General features: G+C 44.6%; 1 protein-coding gene across 4 annotated transcripts in view; it reads left to right on the forward strand.

The window, feature by feature from the left end:
* The window catches only part of HDHD5 (haloacid dehalogenase like hydrolase domain containing 5), a 36,951-nt gene that overhangs the window by 6,602 nt on the left and 17,362 nt on the right, over window positions 1-12,987 (forward strand). The window contains exon 1 of one of the 4 annotated variants that reach the window (XM_036297113.1): window positions 2,029-2,280. The exons of the other annotated variants lie outside the window; for them this stretch is intronic. Coding sequence (XP_036153006.1) covers window positions 2,044-2,280 — 237 coding nt within the window. The 5' untranslated portion in view covers window positions 2,029-2,043. Of the gene's footprint in view, window positions 1-2,028; window positions 2,281-12,987 lie in introns of those variants that run through there. 4 annotated transcript variants of the gene reach the window in all.

Consider the following 12,987-nt stretch of genomic DNA (forward strand, 5'->3'; position numbering starts at 1 on the left):
TTCCCCACTGGGAGTGGAGTTCTTATGATATCCTGAGAAAGAGAATTTTCTGAGACTCACATGGGAGGATGAGTGATTTTTATTTGCGTGGAAGTACATACCTGGGTTTCCAGGGCCCCATTTCTCTTAGTCCAGTTATAGAAGTGTAACTAAGGATTCAGTAGAGCTAAAATCAAAGCCAATGTCCAGAGTTTCTGTCCCATGTTGCAGCTGGGTCAGTTCAGCATCAGGCTAGTTACAGTCCATTCGTCCATTGTGTGTGGGAGTCCTCATGGCCATGGGCCACACAGGAGAATGCCAGGAAACAGGAGCAAGAGCCCCACAAGCCAGGAATCAACCAAGAAAGCCCAAGAACCCAAGAGAAATCAAAAGAATGAACTTCTTTGCTCAGGGAATTAAGTTTTCCAAGTCTTCCCACACTTGCAGTTGCCGTGCCCATTCCTCCAGTGATCTGTTCCCAGGTGTGACTGACAGACAAGCACCTTCTCTAGTCCCCCCAAATTTACTGGCATGCATCTAACTCGCCCCTGTCCAATCCCATCCCCCAGTGATCTGTGAGGAATGGACCACTGGTGGCTCCCTGGGGATTGTAAACCTGCAGATTCCTGGTGAAGCTGCCTGAATGACATGCCTGTAATATTTGACCTTCCCTATTCTCCCTTCTTGTTATTTATTAATAACTAGGTTAATTAAAACTGTATCAACTCCATTTTCTATATTTCTTGTTCCAGAAACCCATGTCTCAGCTTCCTTGATCCTACACCTCTTTTTTTGTTGTTGTTAATCATTACCTAAGGATATTTTTCCATTGATTTTTAGAGGGCGTGGAAAGGAGGGGGAGAGAGAGAGACACAGCAATTGATTGCCTCCCCCACTCTCCCAGACCTGGAATCTAGCCTGCAACCAAGGTACATGCCCTTTACTGGAATCCCCCTTGACCAGAATCAAACCTGGGACCCTTTAGTCAGAGGGCTGATGCACTGAGCAAAACCAGCTATGGTGATCCCACACCCTCTTGATTTTCCTTCTCATGCTAGTTGCTGCTCTTTATTCTTTTGCTATTGACTCTTATGTGGCCCATCCTTAAATGGTGATGCTCTTCCTGGTTCTCTGTGAGCCACACTTCAGCTCTCACCCTGCTTGTGCTTCTGGGGCTCTCCTGTCTTCTCCTAAGTTTCAGCTGAAAGTAGAGGCCTTCTAGATTTTCATCTCCAGGACCTCTGTCCAGTGCTGACATCTCCACTTGCCTGTGTTGCAGGTCCAAAGTGGGACGTATTTTCTGCCCTCTCCCACCTCTTAGCTGGTGCTCCTCCTGAATTCCTTGGGTCAATGAGTGATACGTTGCAACATCCACCCTCCCAGGTTCCCAAGCCAAAAAGAGCATGGAGTTTCTGTGGCCCCGCCCTCCTCTCCTGCATCTGATTGTTACCAGGCCTGGCTGTTCTGCCTTCTACTCTGATCTGCCTTATCCTTTCCATTCCTGTTGCAACCACCTAGTAAAAACTACCACCATCATCTCTGTCTTGGATTGCAGTGAGTCCTAACTGGTGTCCTTCAACTTGACTCTCTTCAGTTCACTCAATCCATTCTTCACTCTGCAGCCAAGATTTTTCAACAGCAAAAGTCTGATGATGCCATTTTCCTGTTTCAAACTCCTTATTTTATGTTGGCCAATCTTGTCATGGCCAATACTCCCCATCTGTAATAGGTAAGGTACGCCTGATTCAGGCTCTTAGGGTCCCTTACATGCCCTCATCTCTTAATATAATGCTCAGTGTAGAAGGCCCTGTGCTGCTTGTGCTGCTTGTTTAGTTGTCTTCCCTTTGAACTGTTAGGCAGAGCCACTTCTGCCTGCTTGTCTAGCCTGGTGCTGATTGGGTTCTTAATATGTCCTAATTATGCCCCAATTAATTAATTATCTGCCTAGATTTAGTGGGTCATATGCAGGTGACCAGGGGTCAGCAATAACAGCCTATCCCCTGGTACTTCAATGTCTAGACAGTTGAGCCAAACCGGAACACATGAACACAAAACAGAATTAGTATGCAATCACACAAGGTTTATTTACCTATTTCTAGTGGTTCCAAGGCTCCAGCAAAGGCCACCTGGCGATGCACACCGAAAGACAGACAACGAAGACGGAGACAGACAGGCGGCCGCAGTTGGTTCAGGCTCACACAGCAGAGCAGTCAGTCAGGCTCGTCTCACGGAGTGAAGTGGAGCCCTCCTCGTATCAGGCAGGAGATTTCCACTGAAGAAGGTCCAGTACTTATAAAGCCGGTAGTAAACAACTTGTGTCTTATCAGTGTGGGCCAGACGGTGTGCCTTATGCTAGGAGCAAGGCGTTTATACTTTAAGGGCTTAGGGCGTTTACATCAAGATAGTGGGCCATTCACTATGTTTGTAACATTTTGGAAGTTACAGAGTATTGGGGTCTCCACACAGCAAACATTTCACACAATAATAATTTCACACATTAGAGGGGTTTCCTTATGACCATAGCATTATAACACAATAGATATTGTTAAATGAATGCATATATTTAAATCTTTTGTTGCCTAGCTCAAAATTATCTTATAAAAACCTACCTCTGTTTAATTCTGCTTACTCAGAACTTAAATACTTAGGATTGCTTTGCACTTAGGAAAATGAAGCAGTTTTATTGAGTTTTTGTGTCTTAGACTAGTTTGTTCTTTTTTAAAAAAAATTTATTTTACTGTTTAAAGTATTACAGATAGTAGTACATATGTCTCCTTTTTTTCCCCCCAATGACCTTCCCCCGGCCTCCCTTACACCCCAGCACATGCCCTCACCCCACTCCCCCAGTGTCTTGTGTCCATTGGTTATGCTTATATGCATGCATATAAGTCCTTCGGTTGATCTCTTACCTCTCCCTCACCCCCCAACACTCCCCAGCCTTCCCACTGTAATTTGACAGTCTGTTCCATGCTTCTCTGCCTCTGTATCTATCTTTTTGTTCATCAGGTTATAATGTTCTTTATTATCCATAAATGAGTGAGATCATGTGGTGTTTTTCTTTCACTTCCTGGCTTATTTCACTTAGCATAATGCTCTCCAGTTCCATCCATGTTGCTGCAAATGGTAAGAATTCCTTCTTTTTATAGCAACATAGTATTCCATTGTGTAGATGTACCATAGTTTTCTAATCCACTCATCTGTTGATGGGCATTTAGGCTGTTTCCAAATCTTGGCTATTGCAAATTGTGCTGCTATGAACATAGTGGTGCGTATATCCTTTCTGATTGGTGTTTCTGTTTTCTTGAGATATATTCTTAGAAGTGGTATTACTGGATCAAATGGCAGTCCATTTTTAAATTTTTGAGGAAACGCCACACTGTTTTCCACAGCGGCTGCACCAGTCTGCATTCCCACCAGCAGTGAAGGAGGATTCCTTTTTTTCCGCATCCTCTCCAGCACTTGTCATTTGTTGATTTGTTGATTATAGCCATTCTGACAGGTGTGAGGTGGTACCTCATTGTCGTTTTGATTTGCATCTCTCGTATGATTAGTGACTTTGGGCATGTTTTCATGTGTCTCTTAGCTTTCTGAGTGTCCTCTTTCGAAAAGATTCTATTTACGTCCTTTGCCCATTTTTTGATTGGATTGTTGATTTTCCTTTTGTTGAGTTGTATGAGTTCCCTGTAAATGTTGGAGATTAAACCCTTATCGGAGATAACATTGGCAAATATGTTCTCCCATGGAGTGGGCTTTCTTGTTGTTTTGTTCATGGTTTGTTTTGCTGTGCAGACGCTTTTTATTTTGATATAATCAAAATAAATGTTTTGATGTTTATTGTCTCCTTAGTCTCTCTGTGTCTGTAAAGATATTCCTACGACATATGTATGCAATTTTGCTGCCTATGGAGTCTTGTAGGATTTTTATGGTTTCCCGTCTTACATTCAAGTCCTTTAGCCATTTTGAGTTTGTTTTTGTGTATGGTGTAAGTTGGTAATATAGTTTCATTTTTTTGCATGTATCTGACCAAATTTCCCAGCACCATTTATTAAAGAGGCTGTTTTGACTCCATTGTATGCTCTTGCCTCCTTTGTCGAATATTAATTGAGTATAATGGCTTGGGTCAATTTCTGGGTCCTCTATTCTGTTCCATTGGTCTATATGTCTGTTCTTGTGCCAGTACCAGGCAGTTTTGAGAACTGTGGCTTGGTAATATAGTTTGATGTCTGGTATTGTGATCCCTCCAACTTTGTTCATCTTTCTCAGGATAAGCTGTGGCTATTTGGGTCTTTTTTTTATTCCAGATGAATTTTTGGAGAGTTTGTTCTAGATCCTTGAAATATGCCTTTGGTATTTTACTAGGTATTGCATTGAATCTATAGATTGCTTTAGGTAGTATGGACATCGTAATGATGTTGATTCTACCAATCCATGAACATGGTATCTTCTTCCATTTGTTTATGTCTTCCTCTATCTCTTTTTTCAATGTCCTATAATTTTCCAAGTACAGGTCTTTTACGTCCTTGGTTAAGTTTATTCCTAGGTATCTTAATTTTTTTTGTGTAATGGTAAATTGGATTGTTTTTTTCATTTCTCTTTCTGTGAGTTCATTATTGGTGTATAAAAAGGCCATAGATTTCTGGGTGTTAATTTTGTATCCTGCTACATTGCAAATTCATTAATTGGGTCTAGTAGTTTTTTGATGGAGTCTTTGGGGTTTTCTATGTATAATATCATGGCGTCTGGAAATAAGGAGAGTTTTATTTCTTCTTTTCCAATTTGGATGCCTTTTATTTTTGCTTCTTGTCTGATGCTATGGCTAGTACTTCTAGTACTATGTCGAATAGGAGTGGTGAAAGTGGGCATCCTTGCCTTGTTCCTGTTCTTACGGAAAATGGATTTAGTTTTTGACCATTGAGTATGATGTTGGCTGTAGGTTTGTCATATAGGGCTTTTATTATGTTGAGGTATGATCCCTCTATTCCCACTTTGCTGAGAGTTTTTATCAAGAAAGGGTGTTGAATTTTGTCAAATGCTTTTTCTGCATCAATTGATATGATTATGTGATTTTTGTCTGTTTGTTTATGTGATGTATCACATTTATTGATTTGCAGATATTGAACCATCCTTGCATCTCTGGAATAAAACCCACTTGGTCATGGTGTATGATCTTTCTAATGTATTGCTGAATCTGATTTGCTAGAATTTTGTTGAGGATTTTAGCATCTATGTTCATCAAGGATATTGGCCTGTAGTTCTCTCTTTTTGTGGTATCTTTATCTGGTTTTGGGATTAGGGTAATACTGGCTTCATAGAAAGAGGTTGGAAGTGTTCCTTCCTCTTGAATTTTTTGGACTAGTCTTAGTAGGATAGGTTTTAGTTCTTCTTGAAATGCTTGGTAGAACTCCCCTGTAAAGCCATCCAGACAAGGGCTTTTGTTTGCTGGAAGGTTTTTGATCGCTGTTTCAATTTCTTCGGTAGTTATCGACATATTCAGGTTTTTGGACTCTTCTTGGTTGAGTTTTGGGAGCTTTTTTTCCCTAAGAATATGTCCGTTTCATCTAGGTTGCCCATTTTGTTGGAATAGAGTTGTTCATAGTATTTTTTCATAGTCGTTTGTATTTCTGTGGGATCGGTTGTTATTTCACCTCTTTAATTTCTGATTTTGTTTATTTGGGTCCTCTCTCTGCTTCTTGGTAGGCCTGGCTAGAGGTTCATCATTCTTGTTTATCCTTTAAAAGAACCAGCTCTTGGTTTTGTTGATCTTTTGTATTGTTTTGGGGGTTTTTTGTGGGTTTTTTTTTTTTTTTTTGTCTTTATGTCGTTTATCTCCACTCTGATCTTTTTTATTTCCTTCCTTCTGCTTACGCTGGGCTTTTCTTGTTGCTCTCTTCCTAACTCTGAGTTGTAGGGTTAGATAATTTATTACCATTGTTTCCTGTTTTCTGAGGCAAGCCTGTAGAGCTATGAACTTCCCTCTCAAGACTGCTTTCACTGTGTCCCATAGATTTTGGATTGTTGTGTTTTCATTGTCGTTTGTTGCCATGATACTTTTTATTTCTTCTTTGATCTCTCTGGTAACCCAGTCATTGTTTAATAGCATGCTATTTAGCCTCCAGGTGTTTGATTTTTTTATTGTTTTTATTGTTGTTCATTTCTAGTTTTATGCCATTGTGGTCTGAGATGGTGCTTGATATGATTTCTATCTTCTTGAATTTGAAGAGACTTTGCCTGTGACCCAATATATGGTCTATCTTTGAAAATGCCCCATGTGTACTTGAGAAGAATGTATATTCTGTGGCTTTGGGGTGAAATGTTCTGAAGATGTCAATTAATTCCATCTGATCTAGTGAGTCATTTAGGATTGATGTTTCTTTGCTGATTTTTTGTTTAGAGGATTTGTCCAGTGGTGTTAGTGGGGTATTAAAGTCCCCTAGTATGACTCTATTGCTATCAGTCTCTCCCTTGATATCCTCCAAAAGTTTTTCATGTATTTGGGTGCTTCTGTATTGGGTGCGTATATGTTTACCAGAGATATATTTACTTGTTGGATTGCTCCCTTTAGTATAACGAAGGGGCCTTCCTTATCTCTTGTTATGTCCTTCACTTTGAGATCTAATTTGTCCGATATAAGTATTGCTACCCCAGCTTTTTTTTTTTTTTCATTTCCATTCACCTGAAAAATCTTTTTCCATCCCTTCACCATCAGTCTGTGTGAGTCCTTTTTTCTGAGGTGCGTTTCCTGTAGACAGCAGATACATGGGTCATGTTTTCTTATCCACTCAGCTACTCTATGTCTTTTTATTGGGGCATTTAGTCCATTAACATGTAAAGTTATTATTGATAGGTACTTGTTTGTCACCATTTTTATTCTTTATGCCTGTGTTCCTTCTTCGTTTCCTATTTCTTCTATTTACAGCAGACCCTTTAGCATTTCTGCATTGCTGGTTTGGTGGTAATAAACTCCCTTAGTCCTTTTTTGTCTGTGAAGCTTCTGATTTCACCCTCAATTTTGATTGATAGCCTTGCTGGGTACAGTATTCTTAGATTCAGACTTTTCCTTTGCATGACTTTGTATATTTCATTCCATTCCATTCTTGCCTGATGTATTTCTGTTGAGAAATCAGTTGCTAGTCTGATGGGGGATCCTTTGTAGGTAATTTTCTGTCTCTCTCTGGCTGCTTTTAAGATTCTTACTTTGTCATTGGTTGTTCCCAATTTAATTATAATGTGCCTTGGCATCGGTCTTTTGGGGTTCATTTTGTTAGGGACTCTGTGAGCTTCTTGGATTTCTGTGAGTTTTTTCTTCCCTATATCAGGGAAGTTTTCTGTCATTATTTCTTCAAACAGGTTTTCTATTCCTTGCTCAGTTTCCTCTCCTTCTGGCACCCCTATTATGCAGATGTTGGTTCGTTTCGTGTTGTCCCAAAGTTCTCTTAGGCTCTCCTCCTGTTTTTTAAGTTTTTTTTTCTAGATGCTGCTCTGCTTGGGTATTTTTCCTACCTTGTCTTCTAGCTCACTGATGCAGTCCTCTGCTTCTTCTAGCCTACTATTGATGCTTTCCATTGAGTTCTTTATAACAGTGATGTCATTTTCATTTCTTCTTGGTTCTTCTTCATTTCCTCTTGGTTCTTCCACATATTGTTGAATGTGTCTTCCATTCTTTTCAGCCACCTTATGACCATGTCTTTGAATGATTTCTCTGACATATTGCTTGCCTCCTTTTTGTTTATTTCCTTTTCTGGTGATGCCTCCTTTTCTTTCATTCGCGGGCTGTTGCTTTGTCTCCCCATGATCTCTCTTCTCCGGGTGTCTGGTTATGTAGCTCTCTCTCTCCTGCATTGATTTAAAGGCATAAAATACAACACAACAAGGCACAACGCACAAGGCACTAAACACAAATGTATTCATGATACTAATAACCCCAAATAATGGTGACCACCTGAGAAAAGAGAGTTAGAGGATAAGAAAAGAAAAAAAAAGTGCAAAATGATATTGAGAAAAGAAAAAAAGTGAGAAAAGAAAGGGAATAAAAAAGAAGGGGGGGAACTATTTATATGGGGAGAAAACTCCAGTAGAACAACAACTAATCCCAAAAAATGCAAACAACAAATACCCAGAGATGAATGCAAACTACAAACAACTAATAACAAACCAGGAAAGGAAAAACAGAATAAAAAAATAAAGACAAAAACAAAACAAAAAAGGGAAACAATCTCACAAACAAGCAAAAAAAAAACAACCCCAAAAAGAGGGAACCAAGATGGCGGTGTAGGGAGTAGACCTGTGCGTTCTGCCTCCCACAACATCATTGAAACTACCAACTATAAGACAAACAACCACCATTCAGAACCATGGGGAAGTTGGCCCAGTCGGAGTTCTACAACTGGAAGGAAAGAAAGAAGCGCAGTGAGACTGAGTAGGAGCTACAGAGGCGCCAAAAACAGAGGTACACAGTCGCACGCCAGGCGGGCTGCAACTGGATGCGCAGTTTTTTTTCAATCGGAAGCGGTTACAAATCCTCTGGGCTTGCTCATGGCGGGTCTCTGAGGCCCCAGGCCCCATGGGGAGAGGCGGCACAGCCCTGCAGCAGTCGGAGAGCGGGGGAGGCTCTGGCGTGCAGCTGCTCGCCGGCACGGGGACGCGAAGTCCTGGTGTCCCAGAGAGGCGAGGAGCCGCAGAAACGCCGCCATTGCTGTTTGCCCCGCCCTGGTGGCTTCCTGAGACCCTGCCTTACTCAATTTACATCCCCATCCAAGCTGTGCCAGGTGCACAAAAAGACCCACCTGCGCTTTTGCAGCCTCGCCCAACAAATTGCAGACTTCAACTCCTCACACCCATGGGAGACGCGCTCAAGAAGCAGACCCAGGAGAACCAAGAAGGCGGCGTAAGGAAGAGACTGGTGCATGCTGCCTCCCACAACAACATCGAGGCTACCAACTGTGGGACAAACAGCTATCATATGGATCCATGGGAAAGCTGGCCCAGTGGAGGCTCTACAACTGGAAGGAAAGAAAGAAGAGCATTGAGACCGAGTAGGATGTGCAGAGACACCAAGTACAGAGCCCAACCCAACAAACAGCAGATTTCGACTCCTCACATAGAAAGAAGAGCATTGAGACTGAGTAGGATGGGCAGAGGCACCAAGTACAGAGCCCAACCCAGCAGGCTGCAGATTTTGGCTCCTCGCATCCGGGATGGACGCACTCAGGGAGCGGAGTCGGGTTTGGGGCAGGCCGGGGCCGGGCCCGGCTGGGCCGGCGATGTAGAACTGCTGTACCAGCAGGCACACAAGCACGCCCACCGGTTCCAGTCTCGCGTGGGATGCTGGGGGACGGCAGACGGGCAGTCTGTGCACTTGGTGGAGGGCGAAGCCTGAGCAGGCATACTGGATGTTCAGCCATCAGGAAAGCCTGGAGATTTTGTCTGGTGGGGAACTGCCCGGCAGGGGACAGAGTGCCAAACTTCGTGTTTCCCCGGTGAGGCTGGGACAGCCCCGGTAAGGTCGGGGCGGCCCCCGTGAGGTTGGGACAGCCCTAGTGAAGTCGGGACAGCCCTGGTGAGGCCGAAACGGCCCCAATGAGGCCAGGACAGCCCCGGTGATATCGGGATGCCCCTGGAAAGGTCGAGACGGTCCCGGTGAGGTCGAGACTGCCCTGGTGAGGTCGGGATGGCCCCGGTGAGGTCGAGATTGCCCCAGTGAGGTTGGGATGGCCCCAGTGAGGTTGGGACGGCCCCGGTGAGGCCAAAACAGCCCAGGTGAGGTCGGAATGGCCCCAGTGAGTTCGAGACGGCACCGGTGAGGCCGAGATGGCCCCAGTGAGGTCGGGACGGCTCAAGTGAGGTCAGGACAGCCCCGGTGAGGTTGAAACGGCCCCAGTGAGATCTGGATGGCCCCAGTGAGGTTGAAATGGCCCTGGTGAGGTCGGGATGGCCCTGGTGAGGTTGAAACGGCCCCAGTGAGGTCAGGATGGCTCCGGTGAGGTCGGGACGGCCCCTGTGAGGTTGAAACGGCCCCGGTGAGGTCGGGATGGCCCCGGTGAGGTCGAGACGGCCCCGGTGAGGTCGAGATGGCCCCAGTGAGGTTGGGACGGCTCAAGTGAGGTCAGGACAGCCCCGGTGAGGTTGAAACGGCCCCAGTGAGATCTGGATGGCCCCAGTGAGGTTGAAATGGCCCTGGTGAGGTCGGGATGGCCCTGGTGAGGTTGAAATGGCCCCGGTGAGGTCAGGATGGCTCCGGTGAGGTCGGGACGGCCCCTGTGAGGTTGAAACGGCCCCGGTGAGGTCGGGATGGCCCCGGTGAGGTCGAGACGGCCCCGGTGAGGTCGAGATGGCCCCAGTGAGGTTGGGACGGCTCAAGTGAGGTCAGGACAGCCCCGGTGAGGTTGAAACGGCCCCGGTGAGATCTGGACGGCCCCGGTGAGGTTGAAATGGCCCTGGTGAGGTCGGGATGGCCCTGGTGAGGTTGAAACGGCCCCGGTGAGGTCGGGATGGCTCCGGTGAGGTCGGGACGGCCCCTGTGAGGTTGAAACGGCCCCAGTGAGGTCGGGACAGCCCCGGTGAGGTTGAAATGGCCCCGGTGAGGCCGGGATGGCCCCGGTGAGGTTGAAACATCCCCGGTGAGGTCGAGACAGCCCCAGTGAGGTCGGGACGGCCCGGTGAGGTTGAAACGGCCCCGGTAAGGTCAGGACGGCCCCGGTGAGGTCAAGACGGCCCTGGTGAGGACGAAACGGCCCCAGTGAGATTGGGACGGCTCCATTGAGGTTGGGACAGATAATGGGGACCAGTATAGACTGATGAACAGGGGTAGATGCAGAGGCAGAGCAGCATTGAACAGACTGTCAAACTACAGTGGGAAGCCTGGGGAGGGTTTGAGGGTGGGGGTTAAGAGATTAACTAAAGGACTTATATGCATGCATATAAGAATAACCAATGGACACAAGACACTAGGGGGTAGGGGCCAGGAGAATGTCAAGGTGGGGGAAAAAGGAGACATGTAATACTCTTTGTAATACTTCAAGAAATAAAAATTATTTTTTAAAAAAAAACAAAACAATCTAATCAACAATCAAGCAAACAAGAACAATAGGCCAGAGAGAAAGCAAGACAAAACAAAACAAAAAACATAGTACAAAAAAAAAACAAAGCAAAAAAATAACAAAAAAAGGGGGAAAAGGAAAAAAATGTTGATAGTGATGAAGGCGAAGAAAGAGGTGTGTATGCACTTGGAGCAGGGGATCGGAAATTAGATTTATAAGTAGGATGAATTTTTAACAGGTTGTAAAAAGAAGAAATAGGAAAAATCTAGTGCAGGAATAGAGTAAGAGAACAGGACAACAAAAGGGGAAAAGTGAGGGATGGAGTGTTGGCATAAAGGTAAAGTTGAGATAGTGTAAAAAGATGCTAAAGGAAAAATGAAAATAGAATGCAGAACATTAATCCCAAAATAAAATAAAGAGAAAATAGAATGACACTTTAAAAGAACAGTTACAATAGTAGTAGTAATAATACTAATTAAAAATAAAAATGTAATAATTAAAAAGGTAAAATCAGATGAGGAAAAAAAGAAAAAAATTAGTTTCTTAAGTAAAAGGTGAGAAAAAATAAAAATGTGCAGTAGTGAAGGTCATTCACTTCCTCTACTCTTCTGTTTAGCACGCCTTAGTCTTGTCAGGTATTCAGGAGAGTGTTGAAGTTCCCTGCGATACACTGCTCCTCTGTAAACCACAGTCCTGATTTTAATGCAGGCAGTATTTCTTTGTTTCCCAGACTGCCTTTATTTGTATTTACAGAAGAGTCAATGTATGATTCAGCCCCTGGGTGGCAGTGTTTCTGGATTGACTTCTGGGGCTATAAGTCCTCTCTAGCCAGTATTTAGGTTTTGTTTTCCCTATCGCACTTAATACTGGTTTGGGAGAATCGACTGTCCCAGAGCTGATTCCTTGATCGTTACTCCCCGCTCTGATTCCCAGGTTCCACAAAAACAACTTTCCCCTGCAGTCTCTCTGAGTGTCCCCAATTGGGCGATCCTATGTATTGGGTTTAGTAATCAAAAGCAAGGATTTAAAGAGAGGGAAAAAAAGAGCCAGACTAAGTGCGCGAGCTCGCAACCTCCACTGTCCAGCTCTGCGCACAATTCTCCCAATGTCTCTTCCGCACATCTTCTCTTCCCTGGTACTAAGCAGCCAGTACACTGGCAAAATCTGAGGCTGCCTTTTTGCGCCCAGTCCAGCTATGGGCTGATTCTTAGAGTTCCCTTCTGCCAGCAGCCCTGCAGAACCCCTTCTGCACTCACAGATCACACTGGCCCCATCGGCCACGGACTTTGTGGGGCGCCTACTTCTCCCGCACCTGTTCCTCTCTCCAACCTGAATTACAAACCACACCTTTATCTAGGCAAAATGTGACCTTTCCGTGAGGCGGAGCAGGGCTCGTCCAAGTCCACGTATTCACGCTGCTTGAGATCCGGTGTTGCTGGGTTCGTAGCTGGTCCCTGAGTGCCTTGGTTGCAGGGTCCCTGGATGTATATGCTTCCGTCCCCTTCAACTAGTTTGTTCTTTCACCCAAGCTTAGTGAAGGTCTGGAACAGTTTGTCTGTTTTTGGTTGATCCTCACATAGGAACACTATGCACAAAATAAGAATGACTTCACTTAGCACCCAAAAAAGGAGACTAGCAAACAAGTTAGGTTGGATTTTTTTTGACAATTGAAAAACATCTCATAATTAATAGTTTATGAAATAAGAAATTGAATGAATATTTTTTTAAATTCAAGAAATACAGATTAAGATTGAGAAGGCAAATCGAGAGCAGATACCCCCCCCACCACCACCACCACCCTTTTGGCTGCATCAGGATAACCACACCCCTGGCTTCTGTAATCTTGCTTCTTGATGGATTGACAGGGAGAGGCAGGGGAGGGGGAAGGCTATGTGCGTGTGCACACAGCACTCTCTGGCCTGGGTCTGGGAACTTCCCCCCCAGGTGCAGATAAGGAACCGAGAGCCCTCCC

The sequence above is a fragment of the Myotis myotis genome, unplaced genomic scaffold (assembly GCF_014108235.1).
Source record: "Myotis myotis isolate mMyoMyo1 unplaced genomic scaffold, mMyoMyo1.p scaffold_m19_p_3, whole genome shotgun sequence".
NCBI lineage: Eukaryota > Metazoa > Chordata > Mammalia > Chiroptera > Vespertilionidae > Myotis > Myotis myotis.